Below are 21172 nucleotides of genomic sequence, written 5' to 3'. Positions count from 1 at the left end.
ACCTCTCAGTTGGCAAGGTTCACAGTGTGCACATCTGTTATGGACGGGTTTTACCCCTGTGTAACCAAAGCAGATAACGTAACTCACTTGGCTTCCCTAACAGCTTGCATTGGATGTTGTGTAATCCTTTACTGAGAAGATGATCCGTCCGCTACAACCAGATACCAAACTGGGAGTCCTGCATTTACCGACAGTCATCTTGAGCGTTTGCCACAAATCGCTGATAGTCTTACGTGCAGTTTTACTAGGTGTTAGCTCGTGTTTAGCATCTTTCGGCTGTAGGGGTCCCCTTACATTATCCAACAAAATCGAATTAGTGAGCTTCCGAGGCTACAACCAGCTGCATTGCTCTCAATTCGACAGTATCGCTGATCGGACACATAATCTATGACGACGCATCCCAAACCCAAACTGCTCAGTATCTTGATCACAATCGAGGTGATACATAGAGTTTGGATCGGAGGTAAGGAGAGTGGCGCTTCTGGCCAAAAGAATATCCCATAACTATAGTTCTTATAAGTGGGGGTTTACGTTCAAATGCTGGAATGAGATATTACTAGGCATTTAGAATGCGGCAACCTCAATGAATTGCATGAAGGTCGCAATTCAGAACACTACCTTGAAGCTCCTAACGCAATACAATAATGTCGCCAGCAATTTCAGGGGCTTTGGAAGTCCCAGCCTTCCAAAGGGCATATGTTTCTAAGTCACACGGAGACGGTGAGTAGGAACCGTCTGGGGAGTGCTCGGCTAAATATTTCCAGGACTTGAGTTTGCCACGATCAAAGTTCCTATATATTCTGCCGATGAGATATTGGTCAAAATCTTGTTCTCGGGCGTCTGTCATACGGACTTCCACGCGTGGAAAGGTTTGTGAAGTTATCGGCCTGGCGATGAAGTGCTAACAAACTAAAGAACACTGGCCTGTTAAGCCGAAGGACAATCTTGTTGGTGTGTTAAGCAATCAGTCTTCTCTGACGCACATTGTTCATATGACTTACCTTCTCCAAAGGCGGGCACGAGGGAGCCGGCATAGTCGTGGCGCTCGGTGAGGATGTTACAGATATATCCATCGGCGACAGAGTTGGTGTACAGGTATGGCCCCCAGATTGATATTCATCCGAAGGGGTATGCTTAGGCATTGCATTAGTGGGTGAACAGGACCTGCGGATCCTGCGAATTCTGCTCTCGTGATTCCCAACCACTATGTCCACATATCCAACTTTCGGGATATACTGTCGATGGAACCTTTCAGCAGTACTGCGTATGCAAAGCCGAGAACGCAGTTCGTATACCACCGGATATCCCTCTCGATCAGGCTGCTCCCGTATGTACAAGTGCAGAGATGCTTCATTAACTTGTTGTTTTCGCTCGAACTCACTTGTCAAGATACTGTGTGCTGGTCTAACGGTATACAAAGCACTTAAGGAGTGCAGTCTCAAGCCAGGAGAATCAGTCGGTATGGAGTCCTCTTTGTGGGCAATAGTTCAATTTTATTAACCTGTCCCAGCAATTGCAGGAGCAGGAGGGGGTCTTGGTACGTTGGCGTGCCAGTTTGCAAAAGCATGCGGATACCGCGTTCTGGCGATCTCCGCGGGCGAATCGAAAAGGAAAATGTGCATCAAGAATTTGGGCGTCGACTGCTTTGTCGACTATAAAGCTTCACCTAGCCTTATTGAAGAGGTCAAAGAAATTACCCAAGGGGGTCCAAATGCCGTCATCGTCGTCAGCTCAACAACAAAGCCGTTTGATGAAGCTATTCATGTACGCCCCACTCACAAATACAACTTCCCCGAAGGCTAATCAGAGTCAATGCAGTATGTAAGACCGAGGGGTACTATTGTCGCTGTCGGCTTGCCGCCCGGGTGTATGAACGCAGACATCTTTACGATCGTCCTTCGTAATATCACTATAAAAGGAAGCTACGTAGGGAATCGTTACGAGACAGAAGCAGCACTGGAGATTGCCTCTCGCTCAGGGATTATCGCGCCTTACAAGTTACTTGATGCCCGCGAACTGCCAAAGGTGTATGAGCGAATGGACAAGGGTATGAAATCCGTTTATCCCAAAGGATATATGCTCACTCTATATAGGAGAAATGGAAGGGAGGGCTGTTCTTCGCATTTCTGGCGATGAAGTCATATCGTCTCCTGTCAGTCTAACTCCACAATTGCAGCCGCAGTTCCGTCCAGACGAGTTCAATGTCGGAACTAGGTTGGCGTACCGGTTGGAGGAGCTGGGAGTTACGGATTGTTTTGCAGTACCTGGTAAGTCGGAGAGAGCTAGGTCAGGCGCATATACTTACTTTAATAGGCGACTTCAACCTGGGCTTACTTGACGAAATACTGAAGAATCGGTCCATACGCATGATTGGATGCTGCACTGAGTTAAACGCCGGCTATGCTGCAGACGGTTACGCTCGATCTTCGCCGGGGAAAGTCGCTGTGGTTTTCATAACTTTCATGGTGGGTGGACTTTCTTTGATTAACGCCATTGCTGGTGCCTATTCGGAAGCTTTGAGGGTAGTGGTCATATCCGGCTGTCCGCCCCAGAAAACATTCAAAGAGGAGCGATTGGTCCACCATACGTTAGGCACTAAGAACAAAGACCAAGCCTTACGAATGTTCAAAGAAGTTACGGCATTGTCGGTGCGCATAACAAGCGAACATGAACCTGCGGAGGCTCTTGATAATGCGATTCGCTGCTGTTTGGAAGCATCACGTCCAGTGTACATTGAGATTCCTACGGACATTGCCCAGGAGCCTTGCGAATCTCCTGGTTCCCTCCTGATCAATCTTTCCAGGCGATTCGAGATGAGCCACGCCCTCAACATTGTTGATGCAATCATACAATGTTGGAATGCAGTGAAGAAACCGGTTTTACTGGTTGGGGCCCATGCGCGCCAAGCTCTTCATCCTGATATGTTGGTCTCTCTCATCGATAAACTCGGTTGTCCAGTTTTAGTCCAACCTGACGCTAAGTCCCTTGTGCCTGAGGACCATCACCATTTCCTAGGCACATTTTGGTCCAGCGCAAGCGAGCAAAAATGTCACAAAACATTCAAGGCCTCTGATTTATGGATCATGGTTGGATGTCGTTGGACTGACTATCACACACTGGGCTGCCTTGACATGGAAAAAGAAACTCACCGTATCCTCGACCTTCAGGACGGATTTGTCACGACTCCTAGTGGTGAGAGCTTTGCAGGCATACCGCTCAACGAGTTGATAAACCTCATCGCTCAGTCAGATATCCACCACAAAGAAATCACGATACCCAATGGGGTCGTCCAGACTACTAAGGTCAAACGAGCTACCATAGAGACCTCAAGTCTGTCGCTCTCCAGCATCCTCAGTGGAATACAGGACGTGATAAAATCCGACAATTCCGTCATTGCTGACACTGGCGATAGCTGGTTCAATGCCCAAACGATCAAATTGCCCTGGGGAGCCGACTACCAGATGCAGATGGTGTATGGTTCGATCGGGTGGAGCCTTCCAGCGACCCTTGGTTATCAGCTTGGCCGGCCAGACCAACGAGCCATACTGATGATCGGAGACGGTAGCTTTCGCATGACATGCCAAGAATTAAGCACCATGATCAGCCTGAGACTCAACCCTATCATCTTCGTATTCAACAATCTAGGCTACGCAATAGAGGTAAGTCCAGTTAGGAAAGGGACTATAACAGCGAATGGAAGACTTACTACTTCTAGACCGCAATCCACGACGGGCCATACAACTATTACACGAATTGGAATTATGCCTCATTCGCAAATAGCCTCTGTAGCCCTTTCCATGCCGTCTACAACAACCCATATTTTGACCACAATCTCGCGGAGAATTGTTCGAATCCTCCGATGTTCTCAGCGCAGATCAAAACCACTGCGGACTTAATGATAGCCCTTAAACGTGCTGAGCGGGAGCCCAAAAAGCTTGCCTTTCTGGAGTGCTGCATCAATCCCAGCGACGTCAGTTCCTCACTTCGTCGCTTTGGCTTGGCTGTTGGCTCTGGACGCAAGGAGGGCGAGAATGGCTACACAGACAACAATTCGTGAAGCCTTTGGCTTTCCCAGAACATTGCCTCTAAGCGTTAATAAATATGTTTTGACGACGGTATTCCTCCAGGTTCTGCCATTCCTCATGCCAAGCTCAGGTTTAGTTATCATTTGACACCTACCACATGATTTTCAGGCTGGATTTGTCTCGAATAGCGGAGATTTGGAAGATAGTAAATTTGTTTACATCCAGGTGGAAATACGATAGATAGCATTCAACAAAGAAACAAAGAGTTCTCAATAAGAGGGTTTGGGTGCATCCTAGGTAGCTTTATGGTGTCTTTGATATCGTAGCCTGAAACGTCGCTCAGCAGTGAAGACTCAGATTTGGTACTATCACTTTTGACACCATGTCTCTAAATTGATGATTTGCGTACATACTAGTCTCTGCAGAATATCACATATTGCCATGGTCGAATGTTAATATTATAAACAGTAGAAAGAATAATGCTTAGTCTTCTTAATCCCCAGATATTGTTCCGGGATTTCCCCGATGTGTTAGGCAACTGGGTTTCCCCAAGAAGCCCAGTCCGGAAGATTCCCGAAGCGGACATACCCCGTGGGGTATCGAGGGCACATAACCCCAAGGCCACCGCTAGATTTAGAAATAAATTGAGAGTGAACTTTCTCCAATTGAAAGAACGCGGGACGTGAACTCGTTCCTATCAGTGATTTGGTGTCGAATTCGACGCATATATTGGTATAATTCTGAGTGACATATATGCTTGGAGTAACAATGGAACATGACTTCAAAGAGGGATGTAAGCCAGGTCCTGATGTCGCTCACCTTGAATCGATCGCCTATGCAGGCTTCTCGGACGAAGAGGCAGCAATCTTACGTGCCTATGAAGGAAACCGGGGTAAGCAAGTTATGAGAAAGGTACTCATGATGTGATGCTCTGCCAACATCCCATTCTTTCGCTGACCGTACGCAAAGATTGACCGCCATCTGATCCCCGTTCTCGCGTTGCTCTACCTCTTTTCCCACGTCGACCGCACAAGCTTGGGTAATGCAAAAATTGAAGGGATGGATAAGGACTTGAGCCTTGTAGGAAACCAGTACAATATTGCTAGCAGTCTCTTTTTTGTTCCTTACATTATCTTTGGTACGTATGGACTGCATTATACTATTGGCCACTTCGGCAGCTAATCGCCCCGACTTAGAGATACCGTCGAACGTGATGCTCAAGAAAACACGTCCAAGCTTTTGGCTTGCAGTCCAGGTCCTAACATGGGGCATTGTGATGACATGTATGGGCTCTGTTCAAGGCTTCGCAAGCCTAACCGCATGCCGCGTATTGTTGGGGATATGTGAGGTAAGCTCTCCCTCGTTCTCAACAATACATGCTTTTGACTTTTTCATAAGGCGGGATTCTTTCCTGGCGCTGTCTACCTGGTCACCCAGTGGTACCCACCAAATGTGATCCAGCAGCGTCTTGCTATTCTATATACTGCTTCGGCCATTTCTGGTGCATTCAGTGGCCTCTTGGCTTATGGGATCTCCAAAATGAATGGTATTCGCGGGATTGCCGGCTGGCGATGGATATTCATCCTGGAGGGTATTGTCCCGTCGGCATTTGGCCTGTTTCTGCCGCTTCTCCTACCAGATAGTCATGAAAAGGTCAGATGGCTCACAGCGGAAGAGAAGCGATATCTCAATCTTCGCTTCCGACAGAGCGGCAATCGGTCCACTAACGGAGAGGGAGATAAGTTCTCCTGGTCATTGCTGCTCAACACGATGCTAGACTGGAAGATTCTTCTAGGGGTCCTTATGGGCATGGTCAACGCCGCTCCTAATGCGGCATTTTCCTACACAATGCCTACAATCATCAACAAGCTGGGTTTTGAATCGCAGAATGCTCAGTTACTGACAATTCCACCTTACTTTTGTGGTGCCGTGTCAAGCTGGCTAAGTAGCCGACTTGCTGATCGGTTCGCTTGGCGATTTCCATTCATCGTCGCTCCGATGGCCTTGATGCTTGTATCATTTTTGATACTCCTGATACTATCAGCTAATGTCGACGCCTACAAAGGTCCCATGTATTTTGCTATCATTCTAGCACAAATCGGCATCTATCCATTGCTGCCAGGGATTTCGGCCTGGACAGGAAACAATCTTCCCCAGTCTTGGAAAAGGTCCATTGGTATCGCGTGGCTATTAGCTGCAGCAAATACTGCTTGTGAGTTTCCTTTCTGTTCATGGGAATATAAGCTCATGCTAACTTCATTAGGCTTTATCGGAACCAATGTCTTTCTAGATGATCAAGCTCCCCACTATGTGGTCGGATACGGTGTGTCACTTGGGATTATCGCCATGGGCATTATTGCGGCTTGTTCTCTCGAATATACATTGTGGCGCTTGAACCAGCGCAAGGCTGGTATCTCCGAAAGTGAAGTTCGTGCGACTTATACACCGGAGCAGCTGACAGCCATGGGCGAGAGTAGCCCTATCTTTAAGTACACGCTGTAGGATCCCTGATCATGTCGGAAATGTTTCATGTACTTCGTGTTCATTTTAGGGACACTGTCTACCGTTATATATTACTATCAAAGATATGTGTTTCCAGATAGCCAAGCTCAGGTGAAGTTTTATTATCATCTACGACATCAGTAATCATTCTCCTGTCGTCATTCATCTCCGTTATACAGCTTTGTAGATTAAATTATCATTCTGTATTCTTCGCCTTCTTAAAAAGTGTAGAGACCCAATATATATCTGTCTTTAAGTATGTGAAGATAGCTTTCCTACGTCATGTATCTTAGCGAACCTCCTATTTCCCTCTGTAGGGTCATCAATCACTTCATATTCTCACATTCAAGGTAGGCCTCTACGGTAGAAGGTCTTCGATCCCTAATACACGGAATTATTCTAGACTAGTTTGTATCTTCGGATGATTATCACTCCAAGATGTACGTGGATGAGGTCACGGCCACTGAAATTGTTTATCATTCTCAAACTGCGCTATGTATACTTCTTGATCCAGTTTAGCACCGACTGGCACTAATACCCGCATGACAGCTTGCTCTCCCGTATTCAAAGTTCCAAAAAGACATCAGAAAAATGCAAAAGCATTAGGAGGGCTTGAAACACCCCCAGGGGCCTATTTATCATATGCATCGTCAGACTTAATCATTAGTATAATTCCTTTGGCTCAGGCATCACTCACATTCATAGGGGCGCTAGTGAAGAAGAAAGTATATCTTTCCGCTTCACTGCAAGCTCTGCTCAACTTTTCTAAGTCGAACAACTCTCCAATAGGCATTCCCCATCCAGCAAGCAACCACTCATGAAGATGCCACCGAGCCTGTGTGCAAGGCCAAACTTCGAACGATCGCGTATCGCCCGCAACGGCGGAGACCTTCTTTTCCCAGAGAAATCTCAATAATGCTTCCGATGGCTCAAGTCCAATATTCTCAGGTTTTTGCTTCTTGTAGAGCGCATCGAGTTGAGCTCGTTTGTCTTCTCTCATATTCTCATATTGATTGATGTAGCCAAAGCGAATCAGGAGGATATCGCCTGGTCGAATGTCCTTATCTGTTAACCCTTGATATCTCAGTACCTCAATTAGTTGGTCAAACGGGACCGGATGAGGACTCATGGCATCGACAGTGTGGCCCTTTGCTTGATACCAGCTGTACCAGTCTATGAGTATGCCACGTCCAGCAATACCCCGTTCTGCAATGTCTGCAGTATAAACCGCGTCATGTCAGAAAGGCTCTTTTTGTACATGTGTGTCATGATAACGGTAGAAATAGCAGCCTTACGTTGAACTCCGTTCGGATTTGTGGATTCTCTGAACTCCTCTGCCGTTCGACCCATATAGTATAGCTACGTGCATGTCAGTCATACCATGATCAAGTTGTTGAACCTTTTTCTCCACTTACCTCCTCTTTCTGGTAAGCGTAATGTCGAAATCCATCCCACTGTGAGCTACATTGTGGGTTGAACGACCACTGTTGTTTTTCAGTCAGCGGCATACATTTGAGATTGGCAATTTCTGAGTATTTAGCATACCTCGTCATCATGGGCAATTTTCAGAGGCGCTTTGTTAATTAACTTGAGCTCCAAGTTTTTGCGCGTCAAGGTAGGATATGATGAGGCATTCAAAGCCCAACTATATATATTTTGGTCAACATACACACCCCACCCCCATCTAAGAATAGTGCCGCAGCTCACGTACTTTAAAGAAATCCGTGATCCAGTTCTAATTTCCTCCCTTGCTGCTCTCGCCACCACATCATCTGTAAGATGATTTAAACACCCAATTTGATCATCAGGACCCCAAAGCCCCCATGCGTTGCCGGCAGGGCCATCCTTCTGCAGCGGCAGTTCGTTGAACGAAGGGTATACCTGATTTTTCGGGTCCATTTCACAGTATATGTCACTACTTACGATCAGTGCTATGTATCCCAGGGGTTATTTCCTTTCTTAAGGCTAATTGACTGTGTGATATTCTATGTCGGCTCCCAATCCCCACACGGGATTTTTCCGACGAGGAGATCCTCCGATGGCGGCAAATGTCCGCCGTCCAACGAATACAGAGGTCTAGGGCACCCGTCAAAACAGGTTCTTTGGAAAATGTTCGATAGACAAAATCGGACATGTTCCATAGCTGTCCGATGGGGAGTAACTGGACATTCATAATAAAATGTACAAGGGTCCACCCTTCCGTCCCCTCAACATCTCGCCCAGGTCACACAGTGTCTTGGGAACATCGACCAGGTTCTAGCCACAGGCATTTATGAAGTGAGCTAGCAGAGTTCGAAGAGAAATAGCAGAGTTTCAGAACTTTATGTCTTGGGGCGGAATGGCCCGTGTGGAGGTCCCGAACGGACCGGTAGGATATATTTGGTTTTACAAATGTCAATGAAGACAGAAGAAGATCAACGATACAGTTCACAATGTAAAATTGGAGAACGGAAAACAGAGGGAAAGCTAATTCTAAAAATAATCTCAATCTAATATTCGTAGCAGGAATGTGAGCTACTATTGTTGTTGCTCGTGACCAAAGTAAGCTGTGTGTCCAACGCAGCTGCGGTCATTCTGGCCGCGTACGACTTGTTTCCAAGCAGTCTCAGTCCGTAATTGGCGCTGGAAGCATGGCTGCGAAGATCTGGGCAAACTGTATTGTGATATGCCCAATCATGCTGCTCATCTAACATGCGGCGTCGGCTCGGGATCCATGTAAGAAAGGCACTACATGGCTTTTCGACAGTTTGCAAGACTCATTCGTCCATGATTCTGAGGAGTCAAAGCTGGCACTTGTATGACCCATTGTTCGCGGCCAATTAGAACCATCATTTCCTGGCTATGGCCGCTTTCCAGCACTCTGAGATCTTCCCCCAGTACTGCTGTGGATGGAGCTTCATATGGCCAACATGCGGTGAGGCCTCGAACAACTCGAGGTCAACCGCCTGGTAGCCCAGGGTTTTAACTTGGGCGACATTTTCTTCGAGGTCCTCGAATCCTATAATCTCGTCTTCCTTGGAATACAAGTACAGCCGGCTGGACTCTCGAGTTGTGACTGACTCATCATTCATTACCCGATCAGCCCATACTCCAGAAGGCTCAAGTCCGCGCAGCCGCTCCAGTATGTAGTGAACCCAGAGTAAAACAAACCACAAGGCTTGCGTGACAATAAACGGCCACGGGAAGAACTTGGATGTGCCCACAGCCATAGCCCGCGACCAACGGCCGGCTTGTCTGGAGAGAGAAAGCCCACCGGGCGTTGAATCACAAATGAGAAGCTTGTGGGGGAATCTATTGTCCGCGCCATGGCGTTTTTGGTAGGCTGTAAAGGCCGCAGCCAAGAAGATCCCGCCAGTGTTTGACATAGAATGCAGGAGAACTCGCTCTTCACTTTTGCCATCTCCTGTGGCAGTAGGGAACACGGTATCAATGACTGGCATCATGTCCTGTATCCGCTCTTCAACAGGTTGGCTTAGAGCCTGTAAGGTGCTTGACAACACAACAAGAATCCGAGCGGACGGGTATAGATCATGGAAGCCATCGGCGTATTTTGAGACATGCTTCGGCATACCGTCACCCCAGCCGAAAATGATGATTGTTGTTGGCTCGACTGTCCCGGTCGTTTTGGATTTCTTTCTGCCATTGCGCAGGTACACTCGGTCTGACAAAGGAATAAACCCCGCAGACAGCATTGTTTTGTATAAGCCCTACCCGAGTGGCAGTGGTATGTTATGTGTAATGAACTTTAACCAGGAAAGAAAGAAAGACACAATATGTTTTCACAGAAATGGCCCCTGTGAATATAGAACAGAATTTTATTATAAAAAGTGCGGGCAGCTCCGCTGCACGCCTGTTGAACCTGTTGGCGTTGAAACAAAGGTACCACCATTGTAATAGCCCGTCCTTTTTGAAAAATAAACGCAAAATCGTTCTCCGAAGCCTCTAGTTCCAAGCTGTCCGCCAATGTCTGCTCTGCTGGCGGGGTCGTTGGGGATGGCTTTGATTATTTTTTCAAGTCACCGTTGGCCTAGGACCTCGGCTGCGTTGGGATTATTAATCAGACGGCTTGCTGAGGTGCGCTGTAGAGCTCGAGATGTCTTTCTTCTTCGACCTGTTCCAGTCAAGGACTGAGCTGCTTGTCGTGACTCCTTTCAGCTGAGGCATATGAGGCGACAATCCAGCTAGACTTGACACCAGGTCGCCCACGAGGCATCTACGAGAGGTTGGCTATGATCGTTCTGATTGGTCAGCAGGGGTCAGGGAGAGCTTGCATTTTAAATTACGGTATTTGACGAATACGGTGAATTACATGTTATACCACAAGAATATTGCGTATAACTAGTTATTCCCGCAGCTTGACGGCTTGCACCGGCCGCAAGCACCCTGCAAGAGTGCGCCGAATTTAGGTATATCGATCTAATTACTATTGCCAGTTAATGCCGCCATTAGACTCCTCTGCCTAAAGAATACTTCTCTACATGACTTCGAGGATTCTTTCTTGTGATCTATCTATTTTCATATATAGTTGAGTAAGCTCTTCCTCCCTAGATTTACTGATATGGCTTCTTTCTGATACTTTGGAAGCATTGGATTCGCTGACGACTCTGATTGAAGCAAACCCCCCTGTTGGGAAGATTGAATATACTGTTGAGAACTCAGCTATAGAGGCCGAAAATTTCTTATAAGATTTGATCACTCCTAGAACTTTTCTTTCTATCTACCACTCTTGAGAAACTCTTTTTCTTCTTCCCTTCGTTCCTCGATATATACATATTTCCTTTCTCGTTATTCTGATTTGCAAACATTTTCATCTACCTGGGCAAGTTTTCTGCTGAGCCGATTATATTGCTAGGCAAGTAACATTTTTAGCTCTCAGTCGATTTCTCGAGTCACACAACTATCCTATACCTATGTATCAATCCATAGCCCTCTCAGTGTCGAATCAAAATGTGCTCTTGTAAATATCATAGGTCTTATTATTGAAAGGAGTATATCGGTCCTGTCATCTTCAACACAATTATTCTCTGGCTGATTTTATTCCCAAAGTCTCTGGTCATACTAGCTCGCTTACATTTCTGTAATACGATGCTTATCATGTAATTCAAATCTATGGTAACCAGATTGGCTCGACCTGATGGTCAAATATTAAACTGTTGGCATTTTGCATACTGGGTTAGGATTGGGGTTATATCCCAAGCAAAGGATGAATGTCTGGCCAATGCGGGTGGTCGGTCAGGACACAACAGTCACTAACTCCTATTGCAGATCGTAGAATAAGCCTCCCAGCCTTCATGATATCTACGAGCTTAATATAAATATCAACCATCTCCCAACCACTGAGCGATATAAGCGAATAGAGCAATGTATGACCAGCGACAAGACATCCACTCTCTACTCATACTGTGACGCTTCCTTGTTTTATCGGGGATGTCGAAAACTGACCTACACATCCACAGACGTATCCGTTATATGGGGGCCCTCTATAAGATGGGATAACTCAATGGAATATACCGAAGCGGTTATCAGGGCCAAATAAGTTAGTTAAGTACCGATCAAGGTCTTAAGAACTATGGGAAGGGTCCGCAACCTAATCAGTGCTAGAATCACATATGACCATTTAAAGAGCCTCATAACACACTTTGTTCCATATTTGCACTAACTAAATACCGAAGGTACTGTGATTTTGAGCCCAGCCACTGTGCTGTTCGGGATCACAAGAAAATGGAACCGGAGGATAACATGTCAACAGAGGACAGACAAAGGTTACTACAGGAACGCTGGGAAATTTTTCTGCTTGAGTGGTTTCCAATTAGAGAAGGCTACGATATCTCAGTCATGAGAGACTCCGAAACCTACGGTATGCAAATTGATATCGTCACAGTAACACATGAGATTTCCCATTTGACGTTCCATATTGTTGGTGGCGAATTTGATCGTCAGCATCGTGATCCTCAACTGCATGTCTTGGAAGACAGAGTACGCCTGATTATACCACCGATCACTAGCCGCTCAGGCTTTCGAACCTATTATCCCTGGGGAGCAACTTTGGTCGACAATACAATGACGTTCTACCGAAGATATGGCAATGATAACTACCTGTCGGATGAGAGCTTCGAAGGCGGGGGGTCGTTTGATATCAGTGACCTAGATAGGCCAATGGAAATGATAGTGGGAGACTTCGAGTCAACAATGAACTCTGCCTTTCCCACTTTGGCTGATCTTATAACCGACTCTGCACCTAGCCCACATGTTAACGGTGCTAGTAACAGTGATGAAAATGGCACTGGTTCATGGCCATCCGTTGACACAATACCATTGGCCGAGTTTAACAACTGGTCAGAAGCTACACGAACAAACGGTGAATTCTACTATCATTATAATTCATCAGAAAGTTCTGAAGAAGAGTAATTTGGGAAAGATATATGTTTTCTCAAGATATTTCAGACTGGTACCATCCAGCCACAACTTTACCAATGCGTTTAGTATGACAAGTCGGAGATATCCTATGCTCTCATGATAGAAATATCTACTATTGCAGATTCCGGTAGGCTCTTAATGTCTTCGCCTCCATAGACAATTCTATCTAGTGATATGGAAAATAATCTTAGGACGTGTTCTTTGTTGGCAAGTTCCCTTACGAGATTCAGGGGGCTTGACGCATCAAATTCCTCAGCATCAATCTTCGTAGTGCCACTTTTCAGAAGGCGATATCGCGGTTCATACCCAAGGATATGCAAGTACTGGCAAAAGCCTCTTATGTTTATTGAAACTCCAGAAAGCCCAAACACTAGTAGCTTCTACAGTAAAAGTATATAAAGCCCTTATATCTCGCGCTGAATCATCTCCCTTTCTACCAGTCCCACTATCTCACAAACAGCAGCACCCTAACCAAATATGTCTTCGAGCCTTGTGCCAAACGCCCATCTACCACTGGGGCCAACGATGGATCTAGAAACAGATCCAACGGCTGGACAGGAAAGCTACTGCCGAGAGCGCGCACGAATTAAACATTGGAAACAAGGTCTACGATGGTGGTTCCCCAGCGGCGAGCGTTTTTTTATCACTGAGGAAAACGACGTTGACACCTACAACATACCAATTAATATGCTTAGGGTGTCACACTGTGATTCCCCCATGACATTTGACATCATCTTAGGTTACACAGATATAGAGGAACGAAACCCACACGTTCAGTTCCTGGCTAACCGGGTACGTCCACCAGTGAAGCCAATGGTCGATCCCAGGGATGCGAAAGTCTATCACCCCTGCGGGGCCACTGTGATAGAAGATCTCGTGGCAATCTATGAACGGATTGGCGACAATCCCTTGTCTTTCAAAGAGGCGGACAGGTTTCCACAGAGGGTATCCAAAGTTGCTGGAGAGGATTCGCCACTGGCGGACATCCTCAGAGAAATCAAAATTAGTTTCGAGAAAACTGCGGTTCGTGATGGCTACGCCGATCCAGAGACTCCTTCTTCGTCCAGCTCGGAGAGTGATGAATGGCCTATTGCTCTTGGATATGACGGCTGTGGAGATGACGTTCCTATTCGTGCCAATATTGGTGCACACAGAAGCAGCAGAAGAGTAATTGAGAGAGAGTATTCCCCAGCGACTGCAGCATACCTCGTGGATGCGTCTTCAGATGACTCTTTCAATACCCGTTCTTTCAGAGTGGAAGACCAGACGCGAGACTGAGAAGGTACGCTTATTCCATATCGTCCAAGTGGAAGCTGCGAACGTGAGCAGCAGATGGTGTGTCGGTGTTGGGATGCGTCAGTGCTGGCATTGAAACCCAGCCAGTGACTGCTAGGAGTCCAACGGTGGTTGTTATGACACACGCACGTCCTGATCACTTTACCTTTACGGTACACGTATGAATGGAATATGTATGATGGCTGCTCATGGACTATTTTGGGTCTCTGAACCGCACATGCTGTCTTCATACGATTTGAAATCGCCTTGTGTTATGTCTAATCAAAAAGAAGCTTATTCATCTTAATAGCTATGTATTGAGTCACTAGTCTGGCGTAGCGTTCCCAGGTATTGAATTAGTTTCCTGTATGCACTCATCTCAGCAATAAATAGGTTCAATCTAATCTGATCTAACACGATCCGACCTCATCTAAGTTTCTCTATATGTGACGTCGACGCGTCACCGGCGCGTCCATCTATTGGTCTGTTAGGGAAAGTGGATTTTCGCGATAGTTCCAACATCTGGGAGATTTGGAGGAGGAGATTGGATACCTATCTTTGTTAAAGTTTGGGAAGGATTGTGGCATGATGACAGCGTGAAAACCAGTGAATCATTCACTGGGAACAAGATGCGGTGATGAACGATGTGGTAGGGCTGATGTAATCTATGTTGGTCACAATTGGTCATGCGACGCATGTCACTCTTGACGGTAGACACTTTCTGTGTTAATAGATTCTCTTGCATTTGCATCCCATCCCTGGCTAATAAATGCACCCTTTCAGTTCTCAGGGGCTCTCGAAATAAAAGCCCCTTAATGCAGAATCAACTCGATGTATCTAGTTTACCAATAGCTGGAATACAAACTTCCTAACGTGTACCAAGCACAGCCTTACGCCTCTTCTCTCTAGCATATCTCCAGCTCCTTGCAATACCAGCAGTAACAGCACTCTTTATGCTTTGGGTAAAACTCGGCCATCGCACCGTCTTCCGAATTGCCTGTTCAACCTGTTGTCGCAAACCAGTATCCCCAGCAATGTTAAAGTCAAGGGTGCAGCGTGGCAAACTCTTACGTCCCCGTGAAGAGGAACTATGCGCATCCAAGGCAGTGCTATACCTCTTCCGGTATCCGAAGTATAGCTTCCCGCGAAACGCACTGGGCAAACTCCGAATGATACTTCCACGCACAGAGGGGTCCATGCACTGCTGCAGTCTACCAGGGGATCCGACACTTGAGACATTATTCAAACCACCAAGCAATGTGCTATACAGTCTTCGAAAGTCATCCAGCTGGTGTTCTATCATATTCTGCACCTTCCGCGGATCATCGCCTCCAACTGACATCCTCGGATCCCCCAGATATGATATACCCGCTATAGTTGCATAGAGGTCCTGCTCAGCAAAAGTCTCAGGAAGTAACAGTAACGCGAGTTTGATCGCAGAGGATAAATTGACCTGATTTGCTTTCTGGACAAGTGGATCATCACAGAGAGTCCTCGTAGGCTTCTGGAGCCTCCCAGCAACATAGAGAGTATCCCATGTCGTGAGGTCCTGACAAAGGGTATCCATACTGACGACACCATACTTGATAAGCACCCCGTTGATCGTAACAAACGGGTTGAAGTAGACACCCGCACCGAGTTCTTGAACGCGCGCTATTGCACGCTTCCCTAACTTGCCTAACGCTCCATAGTGATGCGGATTTTGCTGGAGATTGAGCCCGTGCCACTCCTCAGCACAGGGGACCCCGAGAATAAAGTCTATCATCTTTTGATTGCCTCCTTGCATTTGTGTAATGGCTAGTGGCGCGTTCTCATGGACGGAAGGACCTGTTGAGGTCTTGGCACTCTGCGGGAACACGCCAGAGCCGTAGGCGAAAGCGTGGGCTACTGGAGGAAACTTTCCAACAATATAATTGAGTTCCTTTTCGAATGATTCTTGTTGTGGAACGGCATGGTTTGTTGATGTGGTGAACGGGGAATTTCTGTTTCTTCTTGGTATCATTTGGCACGTGCGCGTTCGGATGCCTGTGCGGAGAACCTTCGGACGCATACTGTACATATGGAAAGCTGTTCTAATCATTGATGTTGATATTATTATATCCAATGAATCAGGATCTTGATCAGGCCTTCGTGATGGTCTAAACGCTGAAGTTTGCGGGTATTTGCTATGTTGGGGAAGAATCTGTTGAAGCGAGGGGTTATCAAAGCAGACACTAACTATTCGGGTATAGTGCCAATTAAGACCAGCAGGGGTCCGGCAGGTACTTTGGTGCCAGCCACATAAGAAGTTAGACACGCCCTTGTCTCTCCTTTCTCCTTCAGATTTCAAGTTTTCGTATCTCGATACCGACTAGGAGATTGGCCCAAGTCATGGGGTGAGTGCTACTATCCGCCCCGTGGAAACATACCCACACAATTGGCTCAAGTCCCGCCAAGTGATCTGTATAGCGTTGATCTGCATATTCTTGCGGGGAAGAGACTGGCGGTGCATGAATCACACAGAAGCTGTGTAGCAAAGTATTTGCTGATGGCGTCATCATCCGTTCCAAGCAAGCAGGCAGGAATCTTAGTATGACAAAAATACTTGGCAAGGTCCTGAATATGTTCTGGGTGCGCCCTGATGTACCATTCCTCTATTCCACCATATAATCTTCTTGTATGTTAGTTTATCAAGTTATTTTGGTATTTTATAACTTCTCCATGTCTTGCGTTCTTTTCTCTCTTGTTCGATGCTTTCTTTTCCCTCTTTTTTTCCCTATTTTCCCCGGGAAATCATCTGGACCATTTAGCGTCAAGGGATCGTCGAGGTAGGCTTCATACCACGATGCAGGCGACAAGAAGCGGCAGAGGGATGCGGAGACCCCAGAAAATCCAAACCTTATTTTTGGACAGCTATTTTACCCCGGATTTCCCAGTCTTTCTGTGGAAAGGCAGAGACAGTCACACTGGAACGATGACACGTGAATCGAACATCGTAGGCGGATCGCTTGCAGCGGCACTCCCAGTCACAGACAAGTACTGGTTTCAGCAACCGCATTTGCTACGACTGAACCTAGTCCTTCTCATACCGCTGCTCTCGTCCTCCACTTTTGGCTACGATGGTGAGGAGTGTATACAATAGTCACTTGCGTGACTCTAAAGACTAAATACATGATATTACAGGGTCGTTGATGAACGGACTGCAATCCTTGGAACAATGGCAGACATACTTCAACAATCCCACGGGCAGGCTCTTGGGAACCATAGTGGCTGCGCAGTCCATCGGCAGTGTCATCGCGCTTCCATTCCTAGGAAACCTCTGCGACTGGTATGGTCGCAAGCCGATTCTATTTACCGGACTTGTCCTCATCTGCATTGCCGCAACTATCCAATGTGCGTCGGTAAATCTGGCTATGTTCATAGTAGCCCGCATTTTGATTGGAATTGGAGGGATGTTCAGCTCCCAGCCAAGCCCGATGCTGATTGCGGAATTGGCATACCCTACACATCGTGGTAAATATACTTCGGCTTATTGAACTATGTACTACCTAGGTGCCATTCTATCCTCATGGTGCACGTTTGGCACACAATCACTATCTGGAAGCTGGTCTTGGCGCACCCCGTCCATCTTGCAAGCAGGGTATCCTGTGGTGCAGCTAGCCTTCCTCTACTGGGTTCCAGAATCCCCTCGCTGGCTGGTAGCCCAGAACCGGATCCAAGAGGCTACTGATATTCTAAAGATATACCACGCGGGCCAAAGGAATCCGGATGAAGTGCCTTCACCACTTGTTGCAGTGGAGATAGCCGAGATCACACATGCCATCGAATTCGAGAAGAGCTTCGAAGCCACGGGATGGTCCACTTTAGTAGCAACACCAGGTAATTTCGCCTATTCTCTCCCTTGTTTAGACCGGACACCGATACTAACAACAAAAACAAAGGCAACCGCAAACGAACCACGATCGCAATTTGCGTCGGCGCCTTCGCACAATGGAACGGCATAGCCGTAGTCTCGTACTACCTCTCCCTGGTCCTAGACTCCGTCGGTATTACATCCTCCTACACGCAAACCTTAATCAACGGCTTCCTCCAAGTTTTCAACTTCGCCGCTGCACTAATGGCCGCCTTCCTCGTTGATCGACTCGGTCGCCGCACGTTATTTGTCTGGAGCAGCATAGGCATGTTCATCTCCTTTATAGTATGGACAATTTGTTCGGCCCTCAACAGCGAGACCGGCTCCAAAGCCGCAGGCTACGTCGTCATAGTCTGTGTCTTCGTCGTATACTTCCACTATGATATCGCCTGGACTCCCTTACTCCTCGGGTACCCCACAGAAATCTTTCCTTACTCGCTTCGCTCGAAGGGACTAGCCGTCGAGATGATGTCCGTTTACGGATCACTTATCATTGCATCGTTCTGCAACCCGATAGGAATGGAGAACCTGGGATGGAGGTATTATATTGTGTTCTGTGTCTTCCTTATGTGGATCTTGGCCACGGTTTATTTCTATTTTCCGGAGACAAAGGGTCATACGCTGGAAGAAATTGCCGTTATTTTTGATGGGGATCGATCGGATCTGCGGCACGGTGATGATGATTGTCTCGCGGAGGGGAAGAAATGAAGGCTATCTAATATGGGTCCCGTACAACTACTAACCTCTCGGCGTGCGGCTTAAGTACAGCTGAGTGGACGAGAAGCCCTGTTCTCCAGACCCTGTGGTTGTATGTACTTGTTTTATTCTAGCATTATCATAAATCTCTCCCAGGTGTAAAACCCATAAATTAGTCCGAAAATTATTCAGCGTGTACTTTCTATTGCGTATCTAAGTTCTTTGTTATACAATAATACTAAACGATGTATTCAATGTTCAGACAGCGATCATACTATGTTAACCATAATACTTATAATTGCAAAACAAGGGGAGACACATTGGCGCAAAATTAGAGTGTCCTTTCCGGTTGCAGCCGGGACTCCAAAAAATCAAATACAACCTGATGCAGGCGAAAGAAGGCCCCTTGGTGGCAATGCGTGTCTCCGCCCTCTTCAGCCCCCAGACTAACAAGTTCACATTCACAGCTTAAATTCCTTCTCAGCAATTCCGGTTGGCCCTTTAAAAAGTGGTCATTTTCAGCGTCAACAATAAGACACGGCGTCACGATATCATGACTGATCCCTTCCAACGTATATTTGCTGGTTGCACGGCTAAGCTCTGCTGCTGAGTCCACACCAAAGGTCCATTTGCCATTACGCAAAGCCCAACGAGTCCCCGTCGAGAAGGAAGACACGAACTCAAATAGCAGATTGGGAACAGCGTCATATTTCCGCTCCACGAGCTTCTGGACGAGAAGTGGCTGCGCATTTCGAAATGCAGAACCAAAATCATACACGCCATCATCGAGCACGATCGCAGCCGCGCGATGTTCCTGCGTAGCCGCCCTAGCCACTAAGTACCCACCCATGCTCCATCCGAAGAGAACTATGCCATTAGCGTTAATTTCTGGGCGAGATATAGCATAGTTCACAACAGGCGTGAGCACCTTCTCCCAATCGTGTCGAAAGTGCATCCCTTGGCTTCGGATCGCCGCACCCTGTCCGGGACCATCGAAGGCGAGGAAGTTATACCCCCTAGCCAGAGCCGCTGCCCCAATTGCAAACCATCCCTCGCTCGCCGTTGAGTCAAACCCGCCATTGAAGATAACCGTGCGTCGTGGCTTGTCTGTCCTGTCAAATCGTACAAAATATCCTGGTAGAGATGTCTCCTCGTAAGGAATACTAATCGGCTCATAGCAAAACTCCGAAACCTCCATCGCCTTGACGAACGAACTTTCGGAGCTTTTATAGAGAGACTGTGATAATTCATCTTCGTCGACATTTTCTCGGCGGTAGAATTCCGCCGTTCGGAAGTAATTTGATGCACGAAGGTATCCATGGTAGGCACTTTCACTGTTTTTGGCTGTTTTGGAGTGGTCTGCGTTGGAAACTGCTCGCTGTGCGGCATTCCGCCACTCGCGGACCCAGTCTTCTTCATTTCCAGGCCGGATTTTGGAACATATTGCTATCACTTCCCCAAGATCTGCACCACCGTAATTGCTGTAGCCAGCGGCCCGGAGCGCTTCATAGCTGAAGGACCCGTTGGATTCGAAGAAGTGATTAATAAGCATTGCTGGTATGTAGGTCAATAAAACTATGAAAGAGACTGAGACGATGCGAGAAGGTCACTTTAACATGGAGATCCAGGAAGTGGTTCTGATGTGGAGATGCAAAGGCCATCTTGATTTGTTTGCAGTCTTCTTTTATACAGAGACAATGGTGAGCCGGGTGGTCTGACTTGAATTATTCGGGCCGAATTCATGAACTAGCCATTCTTAACCTGTGATGACAAACCAATTATGATTGACTAAATAGTAAATAACATTTACTGATCCTGACAGTTTGCCTGTCCCCTCATACCTCCAAGTAAACACCTCTTGAGAGTCGTCGCACATTGCTCACTTCACGATCCATACGGAACTTTTCTTGGGGTTTTGCCCGTTGGGCTGGATTCGGCCCGACTCAGTAATCGGGGTACGTTGCGAAAACTGGATCTGCTTGAGATGCTCCTGGCTGTAGTTTCAAGGAAAGAATTGCTGTTTATGCTATGCTTCTTACCCCTCGGCTCAACTCTATTTACAAATAGCACCTATAGCCTTACGACCGGTTGGACCTCTACAACCGCAGATTCATGGTAAAGTCCCTAAATCTTAATTGCATTTTTCTCTCCTTTTTTTTTCGTTTTCTTCTTCTTTTTGTTTCTTTTGGGCTTTTTTTTTTTTTTTTTTTTTTTTTTTTTTTTTTTTTTTTTTTTTTTTTTTTTTTTTTATCATTACTCGGGACATCTTTGAACTCGCTGTGCTTCTGGGACCTGGTCACCTACTATCAAATCATAATGATAGCTCCACAACAACAGCCCTTCGCCGCGCTTAAAATTGTCTCGA

At 46.7% G+C, this 21172-nt stretch overlaps 8 protein-coding genes across 8 annotated transcripts; 4 read left to right on the top strand and 4 right to left on the bottom strand.

Moving 5' to 3' along the window:
- Nucleotides 1-644: 644 nt before the first annotated feature.
- On the top strand, nucleotides 645-4057 carry BDQ94DRAFT_173394 (uncharacterized protein; the record flags this gene model as incomplete). The annotated part of the gene is made up of 11 exons (XM_026772138.1): nucleotides 645-720; nucleotides 765-869; nucleotides 916-951; nucleotides 1013-1095; nucleotides 1151-1327; nucleotides 1390-1459; nucleotides 1511-1764; nucleotides 1819-2047; nucleotides 2094-2267; nucleotides 2314-3659; nucleotides 3716-4057. The coding sequence occupies 11 exons, from the start codon at nucleotides 645-647 to the stop codon at nucleotides 4055-4057; spliced, it is 2892 nt and encodes a 963-aa protein (XP_026622924.1).
- A 736-nt stretch (nucleotides 4058-4793) lies between these two features.
- BDQ94DRAFT_161681 (MFS general substrate transporter) lies at nucleotides 4794-6527 on the top strand (the record flags this gene model as incomplete). Its single annotated transcript, XM_026769413.1, has 5 exons — nucleotides 4794-4937; nucleotides 4995-5163; nucleotides 5204-5373; nucleotides 5424-6237; nucleotides 6289-6527. The coding sequence occupies 5 exons, from the start codon at nucleotides 4794-4796 to the stop codon at nucleotides 6525-6527; spliced, it is 1536 nt and encodes a 511-aa protein (XP_026622923.1).
- Nucleotides 6528-7110: 583 nt separating this feature from the next.
- Nucleotides 7111-8426, bottom strand: BDQ94DRAFT_173392 (uncharacterized protein; the record flags this gene model as incomplete). Its single annotated transcript, XM_026772137.1, has 6 exons — nucleotides 7111-7158; nucleotides 7225-7742; nucleotides 7823-7886; nucleotides 7943-8011; nucleotides 8073-8172; nucleotides 8239-8426. 6 exons carry the CDS (start codon nucleotides 8424-8426, stop codon nucleotides 7111-7113), a joined length of 987 nt encoding a protein of 328 aa, XP_026622922.1.
- Nucleotides 8427-9355: 929 nt separating this feature from the next.
- On the bottom strand, nucleotides 9356-10219 carry BDQ94DRAFT_173391 (TMEM53 family protein; the record flags this gene model as incomplete). Its single annotated transcript, XM_026772136.1, has 1 exon — nucleotides 9356-10219. The coding sequence occupies one exon, from the start codon at nucleotides 10217-10219 to the stop codon at nucleotides 9356-9358; it is 864 nt and encodes a 287-aa protein (XP_026622921.1).
- A 3202-nt stretch (nucleotides 10220-13421) lies between these two features.
- Nucleotides 13422-14222, top strand: BDQ94DRAFT_173390 (uncharacterized protein; the record flags this gene model as incomplete). Its single annotated transcript, XM_026772135.1, has 1 exon — nucleotides 13422-14222. The coding sequence occupies one exon, from the start codon at nucleotides 13422-13424 to the stop codon at nucleotides 14220-14222; it is 801 nt and encodes a 266-aa protein (XP_026622920.1).
- A 768-nt stretch (nucleotides 14223-14990) lies between these two features.
- Nucleotides 14991-16710, bottom strand: BDQ94DRAFT_181916 (phosphatidate cytidylyltransferase; the record flags this gene model as incomplete). The annotated part of the gene is made up of 3 exons (XM_026774013.1): nucleotides 14991-15984; nucleotides 16039-16436; nucleotides 16632-16710. The coding sequence occupies 3 exons, from the start codon at nucleotides 16708-16710 to the stop codon at nucleotides 15088-15090; spliced, it is 1374 nt and encodes a 457-aa protein (XP_026622919.1). The 3' UTR covers nucleotides 14991-15087.
- A 462-nt stretch (nucleotides 16711-17172) lies between these two features.
- BDQ94DRAFT_161678 (general substrate transporter) lies at nucleotides 17173-18819 on the top strand (the record flags this gene model as incomplete). Its single annotated transcript, XM_026769412.1, has 4 exons — nucleotides 17173-17320; nucleotides 17382-17711; nucleotides 17751-18077; nucleotides 18140-18819. 4 exons carry the CDS (start codon nucleotides 17173-17175, stop codon nucleotides 18817-18819), a joined length of 1485 nt encoding a protein of 494 aa, XP_026622918.1.
- A 233-nt stretch (nucleotides 18820-19052) lies between these two features.
- psoB (hydrolase psoB) lies at nucleotides 19053-20449 on the bottom strand. The gene has a single exon (XM_026767432.1). The coding sequence runs from the start codon at nucleotides 20357-20359 to the stop codon at nucleotides 19139-19141; it is 1221 nt and encodes a 406-aa protein (XP_026622917.1). The 5' UTR covers nucleotides 20360-20449; the 3' UTR covers nucleotides 19053-19138.
- Between the last annotated feature and the right edge of the window lie 723 nt (nucleotides 20450-21172).

The sequence above is a fragment of the Aspergillus welwitschiae genome (assembly GCF_003344945.1).
Source record: "Aspergillus welwitschiae strain CBS 139.54b unplaced genomic scaffold BDQ94scaffold_33, whole genome shotgun sequence".
Lineage (NCBI taxonomy): Eukaryota > Fungi > Ascomycota > Eurotiomycetes > Eurotiales > Aspergillaceae > Aspergillus > Aspergillus welwitschiae.
Note: the sequence above shows the minus strand (reverse complement) of the source record. Positions and strands in the feature narration are given on the sequence as shown.

Bases quoted from the DNA above. Each gene is read 5' to 3' on its own strand.
- psoB (XM_026767432.1), bottom strand. From the start codon at position 20,359: ATGCTTATTAATCACTTCTTCGAATCCAACGGGTCCTTCAGCTATGAA.